At 47.5% G+C, this 13,276-nt stretch overlaps 1 protein-coding gene across 1 annotated transcript in view; it reads left to right on the top strand.

Annotated features, from left to right (window-relative positions):
* The first annotated feature begins 341 nt into the window (after positions 1-341).
* Positions 342-13,276, top strand: part of si:ch211-216b21.2 (heparan sulfate glucosamine 3-O-sulfotransferase 3A1) — a 28,399-nt gene continuing 15,464 nt past the window's right edge. Inside the window, exon 1 of the mRNA XM_035533233.2 lies at positions 342-2,597. Within this exon, the coding sequence (XP_035389126.1) occupies positions 1,996-2,597 (602 nt within the window). The 5' untranslated portion in view covers positions 342-1,995. The remainder of the gene's footprint in view (positions 2,598-13,276) is intronic.

The raw sequence follows: 13,276 nt of genomic DNA, 5'->3' as shown, positions 1-13,276 counted from the left end.
ACCTTCAAGAATTAGAACCCACACTTTCACAAAGAACAGAAGGAGCAGAGTTGGAGGGAAAGAAAATTTGACTGCTGAAAGAAAAAGCATCCTAGAGTGCCATTGTCTTTTCCGTGCAGCCTGGGAAGCCCCTCGGCAGTGCTGTTAACCCCACCGATCTACCTCAATGGACACCAGTCACCCTGCATTCCTTCATCATGAGGCCAATGATGACAATGTAAAATCATTTGACCCCGGGGGCAGGCCGGGAGGCCGTGCTGGCCACGCCCCCCTCTCACTCCCGGGCTGTACGAGGGAGGGTGGGTGGGCGTGCCCGACGCGTCTAAAGCGTGAGCCAGCCCCTGCTTTGTGTCGGCAACACGGAGACATCTGGCGTAAGTGCGCCGGCACTGGGATGGAGGCCTCTGCTGCCATACTGAGCCGTTGGGCTGTAGTGCATTCAGGGTCTTCGCAGTCTTTCTCATGCTAATGGCCCAAACCCCACGAGCAGATGTGAAACATTTGGTTCTGTTCTTGTTCAGTTGTAAAGAAATAATGTGACTTTGTTGCTCTTATTTTGCTGTGCGCTGTTCCACTGCTTAATTAAGATAAAGGCAGGACACGTCCGTGGCAGAGCAGTAAGAGAGCTCTCAGCCTAGGTGGGCCAGCAGAGCGGCAGGATTCCGGGGAGGAAGAGAGTCCGGGAGACGGTACAAATGTTTCCAAACATCCGAAGTTTTGTCAGCAGGCTGACCAAATGACGCACTGGTCTAACTGCTTAGATGAAAAAGAGCATTACACGCCTGGTGGGGGCTGAAATAGTTTTAGCTTTCAGTCATGCTGTAATGTAGGTTTGCATTCATCTAATTAGCCCAGTATCTATATGCACATGCTTGTATTCTGTGCAAGCTGTGTATTACAGCACCTTCAACTTCATGCTTGTATTCTGTTCAAGATTATAACAATGCATGGTAAAGTCACTTAGAGTTACACATATTATATTTCAAATAATCAAAGACAAACCTAAAAAAATACCCAAAGTGAGCCTATATGATACATATGTATTATATAGACTCAATATATGATACATAAAACCATTTTCTGTGGTTTATGGAAAACTGTAAATAGGTTCCCTGTTGAAAGTGCATGAAATTCTATAAGCATGGATAATTATTATATTTTATTTTATTTAAAACTATAAAAATAAATTCATATGATGTTTTAACTGCTCTGTTCCTTTTATTGTATTTTTGAAATGTAATTTTCAAAAACCGAATACAAGTTAAACATTCACTGGAAATAATGAATGATTGACTAAACAGCCTACTTCATTTGACTGCCACCAAAGATTGAGAAAATTATATTTGCATTCCATTTGAGCATGACAGTTTTTCAGCGGGTGTGACAAGTTGGTGACACTGTTACCGCCCACTCAGCGTTTCATTGGTCGCTGTTATACAAATTCAGCAGACTTTACAGGGATTGATCGCAAGTGATTGGACATCGACATGTCTATTATTAATCACGACTTCCAGAAGTTAGGTGCAAGCACCACACGCATGGACAGCCCAGTGGAGATAAAGTTTACGGCAACTCGAAAGATCTTAATAGAACACATGAATGGATGTTTTGTTTGTTTTCGTTGGTTTTGATATAGATCATATTTCAGAAATTTATTTTTTAATTTTAATCAAACCAGTAAGATGGGTTTACCTTTGTGAGGAACTATCATGCAGGAATAATAAAAGTAATATCTCTGCTCTAGTTTAGAGTTAAACCAACAGTGCTTATACACATGTAAAACTAGAATATTTTCAGACGATAATAATAATCTATATACGGAGCTCAGACACGGAACACGCGTGGTTACATTCGAGACCCGCACGTGCGAAATCCAGTCCACTTTGGATCCGTTCTCGTTGGATTCTCCGTCCGTCCTGCGTTTTTTGATGGCAAGACCCGAGGATGTCCGTCTAGCATGGCTGTGGTTGCGACCCGAGCGACCCGCGGACCGCTATGGCATCTAGCACCGTCGTCCTGGACCCGCTGTCTAACAGGAGCATCTTCAGGAAATTCGTTCTCATGCTGCTGTCCATCCTCGCCTCTCTCTACTTTCTCCACTGCCTCGCCGAGCGCTGCGGCACCTCACCGTCTCCGGTGCGAACCTCGGAGGTTGCCACGGGGCTCTTCGCCTCGGATCCGAATCACCTGCGGTCTCCGAGGAGGAAGAGACTGCTGCAGAAATGGCCCGCCAAATCGCCTGTGAGGGACCCGAGTGTCCGATATCGGTTCGACGGCGTTATGTCCGCCGGAGAGGAAACCGATCTGCCTGGACTTGAAGAAGAGGAAGAAGCGGATCCCGCCGTACAGCCCGACATGAGGCTCCCTGCTCCGTTTGGCGCGGATATTGTGGCGAAACCCTCATATTTTGGGCCGGATAAGCTTAGTTCGCTCGGTGAGGGCAGCAAGCGGCTGCCTCAGGCCATCATCATCGGGGTGAAGAAAGGAGGGACGCGCGCGCTGCTGGAGTTCCTTCGCGTGCATCCGGACATCAGGGCGGTGGGGGCCGAGCCGCACTTCTTCGACCGAAATTATGACAACGGACTGGACTGGTACAGGTAGGCTAAATAAGAAGAAAATATATTTATTTATTTATTTATTTATTTATTAAATTTGGTTATTATTATTATTATTATTATTATTATTATTGTTATTATTGTTGTTGTTGTTGTTTCGTTTTCCCACACCGATGGTCTATTCATAAAGCGGGCTTATTTACATATATGTAATATAAAGCTTAAACAGAAGTCTCATCTCATTGCAAGACTGCGTGGCCAGTGCCTCTCACTGGCAAGAAAAAGGCACGCTTACTCAAATATGATCGTCACACCAGAGCTTGCCCGAGCTGCGTGAAAGCTTTATGCGTTTATTTTTCTGTTTCAACATAAATAGAGTAGATCAGTATAACATATGCACTGATTTGCATATATATATATATATATATATATATATATATGCAAGTTTTTCAATGAAACAATTAATGTAGGGTTCATGAGAAAAACTGAAAAATTCGTTCTCTTATTCCGTTTGTTTTCTTGAAAATGACAAACTATTTTTTTCAGATCAGGTTTTTCCAAGGTGGATTTTAAAAATTGTTTCACTTTAGTGAACTGCTGAAACAAAATACAACTGTTTCGGTTTCTATGGTACTTTTAAATCAGATCACCGCTGCCATTTATATATTTACTGAGAAGGTTTTACAGAGCGTCACACATTTCCAAAGACGTCATAGTAATTTGATTGTTTTTATAATGCAATTAGTTAATTAGTTGATTAATTATGAACCCAATTTAAAGGAAAGAGGACGAGGCATGCGGAAAGGAGAATGACGGACTATAACGCGAAAATCCAACCTCGTTTGAAAATTTAAAATTAAAATTTGAGTTTACCGTGATCCGCAGAATTCTAGCAGAAGACTTATTATTCGTATTACTGTTATTATTTGTTCGACAAGGTATAATATTTTCTGGATTTGCTTGCTTTTAAAAACACAAATATGCACACAAAATACAACGGAAAACATCGCTCCGTTCCTACTGTTTCTTCCTTCGCTGCCCCGTACCTAACGATCGATTTCTGCCCGTGATCTCTGACGGATTTATGAGCGCGCCTGTTGATTCTGGGATCAGCTTTGCTCCCGAGCCATTTTAATAGCCGCCTTCCTCGGGCCGCAGACCTCTTATTAAGGAGGCTTAGGGCTTTAATGAACGGTTGCCTGCCACTCGTTTGAGGTATAAGTCACCTTTAGTTTAAGGAACCATCTGCCGCACACTGCAAAAGAGTGTGAAGGAACTTCCTTCCAAATACCCTCCTCCCCTCTTTTCCTACAGAGCTTCCGAACACCCTGTGCTCTTGCCCCTCACAGTCCATCTCTGTGCCTCCCACCGAATATTGACTCTCTCTTTTTGCCATCCCTCTCTCACACCCTTCTGTTTACCTATTCATCCATTGTGCTGTTTTGTGTCTGTGAGAGTCCCATCAATCCTCAGTCGTTGCCAAGATTCCGTGGAATGTGACGCAGGCTTCTGAAGGCTGGCCTCGCAGACGGTTACACTTAATCGGTTCCCTTTTTAAGGGGAGAGGGGTACCCTCGAATTAAAAATGACACCAGAGGGAAAAGAATTCCTGCTTCAACAATACACCCTGTGCCTGCTGGCGGCATCGATGCCAAAACGCGTTGTTATGGAATCCCTCTGGGCTTGGTTGTTAACAGCGTATGGTAATGCAAGGTGATGGGAGGGGTTTAGTCATTAGGCTATCCTGGGGTGGGGGTGTTAGCCAGGCGATGGGTGGGAGGGGTTTAGTCATTAGGCTATCCTGGGGTGGGGGTGTTAGCCAGGCGATGGGTGGGAGGGTTTAGTCATTAGGCTATCTTGGGGAGGTGGGGCAGGGGTGTTAGTCATTAGAATATCCTGAAGCAGGATGGGAGGGGTTTAGTCATTAGGCTGTCCTGTAGGGTGGATGTGTGGATGGGGTTTAGTCATCAGGCTATCCTGTAGGGTGGATGTGTGGATGGGGTTTAGTCATCAGGCTATCCTGTAGGGTGGATGTGTGGATGGGGTTTAGTCATCAGGCTATCCTGTAGGGTGGATGTGTGGATGGGGTTTAGTCATCTGGCTATCCTGTAGGGTGGATGTGTGGATGGGGTTTAGTCATCGGGCTATCCTGTAGGGTGGATGTGTGGATGGGGTTTAGTCATCGGGCTATCCTGTAGGGTGGATGTGTGGATGGGGTTTAGTCATCAGGCTATCCTGTAGGGTGGATGTGTGGATGGGGTTTTTTCATCAGGCTATCCTGTAGGGTGGATGTGTGGATGGGGTTTAGTCATCAGGCTATCCTGTAGGGTGGATGGGTGGATGGGGTTTAGTCATCAGGCTATCCTGTAGGGTGGATGTGTGGATGGGGTTTAGTCATCAGGCTATCCTGTAGGGTGGATGGGTGGATGGGGTTTAGTCATCAGGCTATCCTGTAGGGTGGATGGGTGGTGTTAATGCGGGAAAAAAAGCTTTCAACTTCCATCTCACCTCCAGAACTCAATTCAACACTGCACACGTGTGTGCATGTGTGTGTGTCAACTGTTCAAGAGTCAGAACAGAACAACCCTGCCAGGTTTTCCCCGCTTGGTCCACTGTAAGGGATGATGCCAAAACAGACCCCGGTCTTCTTCGCCAGACACGGTGATCTGATAGATAAGTACAAATGGCTGAAAAAGAAAAAATAAACATGGGGATAGTTTTGCTCCATAAACCCCGCCCCTTTGATGCCGATAGTCCCTTCTAATCTACAGAGCTACTAACCCCCTTGCTTTTTTGTACTAATCACTGTGTCCAATTTGCTGGAATTATGGGTCTCTTTTTAGAGTGAGATGTGAAGGCTCAAATGCCCAGAGACAACTCTGCATCACAAGGATGACGGTTATAATGTGTGACTAGGAGCCTGAGAATCACACACACTGGGCCAAGTGTTGTGTGGGAACTGGGCATGTGTGTGTATCTTTGTGCACAATACCGACGTCCATTTGGAGTTGTTGGGGATTATAGATTATATTATAAACTCCCCCTGCATCTATACCCAAGTTTGAGAAAAAGAATCAGAGTGATATTTCCCTTCTCTGCTCTGACTCATCAGGGTTGTTGTTGTTGTTTTTTTTGTTGTTGTAAGCTTCCCTCTGTAAGGAACGTTAAGAAGCAGTGCGGCTGGTGTTGTCAGTGAAAAGTTCCGCTGTGAAGCAATAATATTAAAATCCCTTTACTGTCTTCTGCATGATGTCTTCTTGTAACATTACATATCCAACAAAGTTCTGCAATTCTAATATATATAGTAAATGTCTACACTACACATTGTGTGTGTGTGTGTGTGTGTGTGTGTGTGTGTGTGTGTGTGTGTGTGTGTGTGTGTGTGTGTGTGTGAAGCAATACGGGGCATTATAATTGATTCCTCATTGTCGTGTGGAAAAAACAGACTAACATCACAGAACGGAAGCCAATGGTTCATCGCTGGTAACAAGAGGCATTTGAGCACACTTTTTCCTCTTTTCAACGCGAAGCGGCTTTACTAACACCCTCAGGGTTTTCTCACAGTAATCCGCTCTCCGAGTATGGAAAAGAGGGATCAAAAGAGACACTGGGATACCAAGTCAGGTCTCGTGGCGGCCAGCGTCCGTTACGGATCGGCCTTCTCCAGGCGCTGTTAAGAGTGGCCCTCACCTGCTAAGGCCACAGGGAGGTTGTTTTAAATGCTCCGACCTGTTGCATAAGCCATAGACCAACATCACATTATGGGATCATGACCGGGTCATTAAAACATTCATGACCTGCACCCTCAGAGGTCAAGCTGGAGACCACCACATTCCTGTCCTGTGTGGCCCATGACCCCTGACTTAGGCTGAACTGACATCACAGAGACACAAAATAAATATAAAACTCCACCTCTTACCAGATTGCCATTTAAAATTTGATCACAATACTATTTCGTGTAGCTGTAGGACACAGTCATAGTGAACTAGAAGAGGGAAACATTTTTTAAGATTATTTTTTAATTATGTCATATTGTGTCATATTGCACTAACTCAGGGTTAAAGTTGTTTGTAGAGGCAGTAGTGCATCAGAGAGGAAATTCGGTAATAGACCAGAAACATCAGTTAACGGCAAAGTCAGGACTCCCATGGGACACAAGAGAACGGGGCGAAACTCTCTGTAAGAGAGGCAGTGTGTGTGTGTGTGTGTGTGTGTGTGTGTGTGTGTGTGTGTTGCTCATTTCCTCTCCCATCGGTAGCTCTGCGGTAAGGTCTCTCTCCTGTGGATTTTAAGAGCACATATCAAAGCACTTCCATTTAAACTTACTCCAAAATCCAGGCCAGAAAGTGTAGATGAACATTCTTTGCCCAAACCTTCAAACCAAACCCTATAAACACCTTAGTTATTATCATATCCCTGAGATTACCGGAGCCCAAGATGGAGCTCCCAAAGCAGTTCACTGGAGAAATAAACGAGGCGATGAATCTCAAGTGCGGTTGATGGGCATTTCCTCACGCGCACACACGCACACACGAACACACACGCACACAGCCAGGGTCTGGCTTGCCAGCAGAGGGTGAAGCGTTGGACGATGGTTCCGAGCTCTGCTGGGCCGCCTGCCTGGAAACGTGCGCATGCATGCCGACATGAAGGGAACAGCACAAGGCTGCAGCGATATATCGGCTACACGCTGTTATCGGCCATGGGTGTTGGCCAGTTAGATCAGGGCAGTCCTGGCGAAGCCGTGGTCTAAAGGATCCCATGTTTGCAGGGCGTGCTGCGTTTGGCGCATGGAGACAGCCTGCAATAACCTGCTTTGGCAAAGATCCTTCATAGGACATCGGGAACATAAAACCAACTATACTCACACACACCCACCCACACATACACTCATTCGCATGTACTTTCTCTCTCTCTCTCTCTCTCTCTCTCTCTCTCTCTCTCTCTCTCTCTCTCTCTCTCTCTCTCTCTCTCTCTCACACACACACACACACACACACACACACACACACACATACACACAGAGATACCTGCACCACAAATAGTGTTTTTGTTTTGGATGATCTCATAGCCCTGCTGGTTCCTGTCATGCTACCATTACAGTTTTATTGCAGCACCCCGGCACAGGTAGAGACGTCCTGTGTGTGTGTGTGTGTGTGTGTGTGTGTGTGTGAGTGTGTGTGAGTGTGTGTGTGTGTGTGTGTGTGTGTGTCCTGTTCCTTGATCTGGCTCAATAGCACTTTCATGATAAAAACAGGGCTCTCTGTCTGCCCTTGGATGAGTGAGTAGTTGTGTTGCATGCGTGTGTGTGTGTGTGTGTGTGTGTGTGTGTGTATAAGCGTGTCGAGTGTTTATGTGTGAACGGATAAGGGTCAGTGGAGAATTCAGTTTGAACTGTAAGTCATGTTTTGGGGTTAAGAAGGTCAGTAACACAATCTCAGGAGATTTCTGAGACAACAGACACAGGACTGCCCTACGGCTGTGAAAACTGTTAGGGGCATAATTGTGAAATGAGACACAAGAGGTCCCTCACCTCTTGTTGGAGGAATGTACACACTTGCAAATCCCGGTACAAACACACACACACACACACACACACACAAACTCCTTTTTATACTCCACATACACACAAATACATTCAAAGCAGCTGGTCCCTAGGGCCCTGGGTGGGGGTGGGGGTGACAGAGCTGACTGTCAACAGCTGCCTGGAAGGCATTCTGGGAATCTGCCCCCAGCGGGGTTCTGAAGGGAGAGAGCAGGTGCAGTCAGCTCCCAAGACACCTCCACACACACACACACACACACACACACACACACACACACACACACACACACAGCCCTCCATACTCCTCCACGCACACACGCGCACACACCTGACTCCTTCACCTGCCATGCTAGCTTCACAGCCAGGGTTTGCGTCCCCCAGGGTAGCCCAGCAGGGGTTTAATTGATAACTTTCATCCACATAGCGAAGGCCACAAAGATCAGAGAGTGGTCGGAGCTTTGATGAGGGGAGTGTGTGGAGAGAAAGGCTAATTGATCATTGACCAGCCCTATAAGGGAGGCAACATTTGTTTGTGTGTGTGCGCGCTAAGGCATCAGATACACTTGGCTCACATTACACTGTTTTTTGACTGGTGCATGTAGTGGGTTTTTTTTTCTGGAGAAAGCTGGTTTAGGTACCAACCTTTGACCCCACAGCCCAGTAGTTATGAAATAAACCTGCAGTACCCATATGTGTTCACACAGGACTCAGTGCTGAACATTATTAACTTAAAAACTCACCTGGGGGTGACGCTACATTTTTTTAAACATCAACAAAATGTGCTTTCAAAAAAATTGCTGGCAACAACTGATGTCATTATTTGATAACATCAAATATCTGTAAGAAAAAAAACTGCTCCATCTTATTACTGCTTGTGCAATGTTATGGACATATTCTTTTGCCTCATTCCTGAACTGTAATTGTATAGCTCATAAACCATCTCTGACCAGCACATGCTGTGTGCACACGGTGATTTACTGGACGGGTCCCGCTCCCATGCCTGTGAAGATCAGTTTTATTTCCTCCCGCCGGTTGGAGAGGACGAATTGTTTTCGAATGCCACAGAGCTGACTGACCTGAGGAGATTTGCATCACGTCTGGACAGGAGACTCCACCCAGAACCAGTCTTAATAATCTACTGGCATTTTTCACCCCCACACTGGGAGCCCGCTGTGCCATGCGGGAAACGTATTGAAGTGTGCACCTCTCATAAACAATTTAAAACAGTGAGGCTATCGGTTATGCGGCTGCATGGCATGTTTCGGCACGGTGGGTTTGTGTTTGTGTGTGAAAGTTAAAGATGGCGTATTTTTTGCGTTTGAGCGAGCGAGTGAGCGTGAAGCGACCGCCGTCGATCACAAACCAAAAGCCAACCCGAGAACAGCCACGAGGAATGATTCACCCGACAAAATGTGGGGAGGGGGGGAGTAAAAGGAAAATGGAAAACAGAAGTCAAGAACTGCCTCGTTGCTGCTCTCACCCAGAGCCAGGCAACAGTGGACACGGGCAGAGGGGAGCTGTGGGTAAACGACGCTTGGCCCAACACATGCGGGTCGGCACGGCGGGACCCAAGTCCTGCGGAAGCGCCGTGAATTTCCACTTTCCCGCAGCATGGGCGAACGGCTTTATCACAGAATGGGGAGAGACGGGCCCTCTCCACCTGGTAGCAGCGGAGAGAGAGAGAGACAGAGAGAAAGAGCGAGAGAGAAAGAGAGGGAGGGAAAACTGTAACCAGGAGAGAGGTTTAGTCTCCCCAGTGTCTGCTCCTGTCTAAGTGCGAGCCCTCGTTAATGCCGCGGCTTCACAGCAGTGGTGCTGGAGCGCAGCGCTGACACTTAAGCGCACTTTGATTACAGGTTATAAATTAGGTTGTAAATGCTACGTGTTGTGGGTCAAACCCTCAGCATCTGACCTGAGTTTGGGAGGCATTTTTGAGTGGAATATGGGTGTGCTTATGATTTCTCTATCGCTGTTTCTTCTGATGAATCCTTACTGATGTTGTAGTGCGGTCGTAGTGCACGTTTTGGATGAACTGTGTCTGAACTGCCTGTAACTGCTTTAGTTATGCCATGTCTGCAGCAGTGTAGTGCACTGATTGGCAGGATGGCAGTGAGATAGCAAATGAAACAGAGAGCGAGAGAGACAGACAGATCGAGACAACGCAATAATTCTATCACTGTTAGATTTAGGGGAGCCCATCATTCAGTGCCATATTTCTTGTTGAAGCAGCTACAAGAAGGCAGTGTGGTCTGTTTCCTGGACATCAAGCAGTGTATCCTGTCTCCTGGACACCAGGCAGAGTGGTCTGTCGCCTGGAGACCAAACAATGTAGCCTTTCTCCTGGATACCAGGCAGTGTGGTCTGTCTCCTGGACACCAGGCAGTGTATTCTGTCTCCTGGACACCAGGCAGAGTGGTCTGTCACCTGGATGCCAAGTAACATAGCCTTTCTCCGGGATACCAGGCATTGTATCCTGTCTCCTGGACACCAGGCAGAGTGGTTTGTCACCTGGACACCAAGCAATGTTCCTTTCTCCTGGATACCAGGCAGTGTATCCTGTCTCCTGGACACCAGGCAGTGTGGTCTGTCTCCTGGACACCAGGCAGTGTATCCTGTCTCCTGGACACCACACAGAGTGGTCTATCACCTAGACACCAAGCAATGTAGCCTTTCTCCTGGATAACAGGCAGTGTATCCTGTCTCCTGGACACCAGGCAGTGTGGTCTGTCTCCTGGACACCAGGCAGTGTATCCTGTCTCCTGGACACCAAGCAGAGTGGTCTATCGCCTGGACACCAAGTAATGTAGCCTTTCTCCTGGATACCAGGCAGTGTATCCTGTCTCCTGGACACCAGGTAGTGTGGTCTGTTTCCTGGACATCAAGCAGTGTATCCTGTCTCCTGGACACTAGGCAGAGTGGTCTGTCGCCTGGACACCAAGCAATGTAGCCTTTCTCCTGGATACCAGGCAGAGTGGTCTGTCACCTGGATACCAAGCAATGTAGCCTTTCTCCAGGATACTAGGCATTGTATCCTGTCTCCTGGACACCAGGCAGTGTGGTCTGTCTCCTGGACACCAGGCAGTGTATCCTGTCTCCTGGACACCAGGCAGAGTGGTCTGTCACCTGGAAACCAAGCAATGTAGCCTTTCTCCTGGATACCAGGCAGTGTATCCTGTCTCCTGGACACCAGGCAGTGTGGTCTGTCTCCTGGACACCAGGCAGTGTGGTCTGTTTCCTGGACATCAAGCAGTGTATCCTGTCTCCTGGACACTAGGCAGAGTGGTCTGTCACCTGGACACCAAGCAATGTAGCCTTTCTCCTGGATACCAGGCAGTGTGGTCTGTCTCCTGGACACCAGGCAGTGTATCCTGTCTCCTGGACACCAGGCAGAGTGGTCTGTCACCTGGATACCAAGCAATGTAGCCTTTCTCCTGGATACTAGGCATTGTATCCTGTCTCCTGGACACCAGGCAGAGTGGTCTGTCACCTGGACACCAAGCAATGTAGCCTTTCTCCTGGATACCAGGCAGTGTATCCTGTCTCCTGGACACCAGGCAGTGTGGTCTGTCTCCTGGACACCAGGCAGTGTATCCTGTCTTCTGGACACCACACAGAGTGGTCTATCACCTAGACACCAAGCAATGTAGCCTTTCTCCTGGATACCAGGAAGTGTATCCTGTCTCCTGGAGACCAGGCAGTGTGGTCTGTCTCCTGGACACCAGGCAGTGTGGTCTGTCTCCTGGACACCAGGCAGTGTATCCTGTCTCCTGGACACCAGGCAGTGTGGTCTGTCACCTGGAAACCAAGCAATGTAGCCTTTCTCCTGGACACCAGGCAGTGTGGTCTGTCTCCTGGACACCAGGCAGTGTGGTCTGTTTCCTGGACATCAAGCAGTGTATCCTGTCTCCTGGACACCAGGCAGAGTGGTCTATCGCCTGGACACCAAGTAACGTAGCCTTTCTCCTGGATACCAGGCAGTGTATCCTGTCTCCTGGACACCAGGCAGTGTGGTCTGTCTCCTGGACACCAGGCAGTGTATCCTGTCTCCTGGACACCAGGCAGAGTGGTCTATCGCCTGGACACCAAGCAGTGTAGCCTTTCTCCTGGATACCAGGCAGTGTATCCTGTCTCCTGGACACCAGGCAGTGTGTCCTGTCTCCTGGAGACCGGTCAGGGTTCATCTGCAGAGGTCACTGCTGCTCACGCCAGCACCTTAAAGGATGCTGCAGCATGTCGTCTCATTCTGATTAGAGCTGCTTTCTCTTAAGCCCACATTGCAGGGCAGAAAGGGATACACTACCACTCTCACGCCCTCAACAGGCTAACCTCAGCCGATAGGTGACAATGACCCCCGGCAGCTGGCTTACACGGTCATTTTCATTTCAAGTGAAGGGTTAACTGTACATTCTGGTGAAGGCTTACAGAGTTATGTACCGTTTCAGTATGGTGCCTCTGTAAGAATAATATAAAATAAGGTAAAATATTAGAGACATTCGGGGGTGGGGGGGTGGAATATATTTGTCAGGCTCAGTCTCTTAGAGTTGGAGGGAATGACAGAAAGAGACGTTACTGCAGTGACTCCATCACAAATGTGGCCCACAAGTGCAGCATTATGCAGTCACTCGACACACATAGATACACCACTCAAAGAAACCCCACTCAACACACAAAGAAACCCCGCTGAACAAGCGAAGGTCAAAGCTGGCTCCCATGAATGATGGCGGCTGAGTGCCTGAGCGTTTATTCCACTGTGAGTTTGAACAGCAGTAGACCTCACGCGTGGTAGTGATCAGCCTCTTATACTCATTTTGGGAATCTAGCCCGCAGATATTAAATCCAACACAGTAGACTCTCAGAAGCAATAAAAGGCTTGGAGACTGGATTAGTAGTGTTTGATAAGCATTAGCATGAAACACTGCAGGGTGGTAGATCTCCAGGACCATTGCTATATAATTATTGTAAAATGTGCAATAGTTTCAAATACGTTAACTCCGAAAACTCTAATTGGTTAATGTTTATGTAATTGAATAAAATTTTTATCGTGTCAGGGGCGGGGCCAAGTGAAGTATCAGCTGTGGGGTGGGGAGATGTTAGGGGCGGGGCCAGGGGAGGTACCAGCTGCGGGGTGATTGATGTGGTGTTCAGAGAGAGGAGGAGGATGGGTAACTTGATTAAT

Source organism: Electrophorus electricus, chromosome 15 (genome assembly GCF_041902795.1).
Source record: "Electrophorus electricus isolate QZ-2024a chromosome 15, ASM4190279v1, whole genome shotgun sequence".
NCBI classification, from domain to species: Eukaryota; Metazoa; Chordata; class Actinopteri; order Gymnotiformes; family Gymnotidae; genus Electrophorus; species Electrophorus electricus.
Note: the sequence above shows the minus strand (reverse complement) of the source record. Positions and strands in the feature narration are given on the sequence as shown.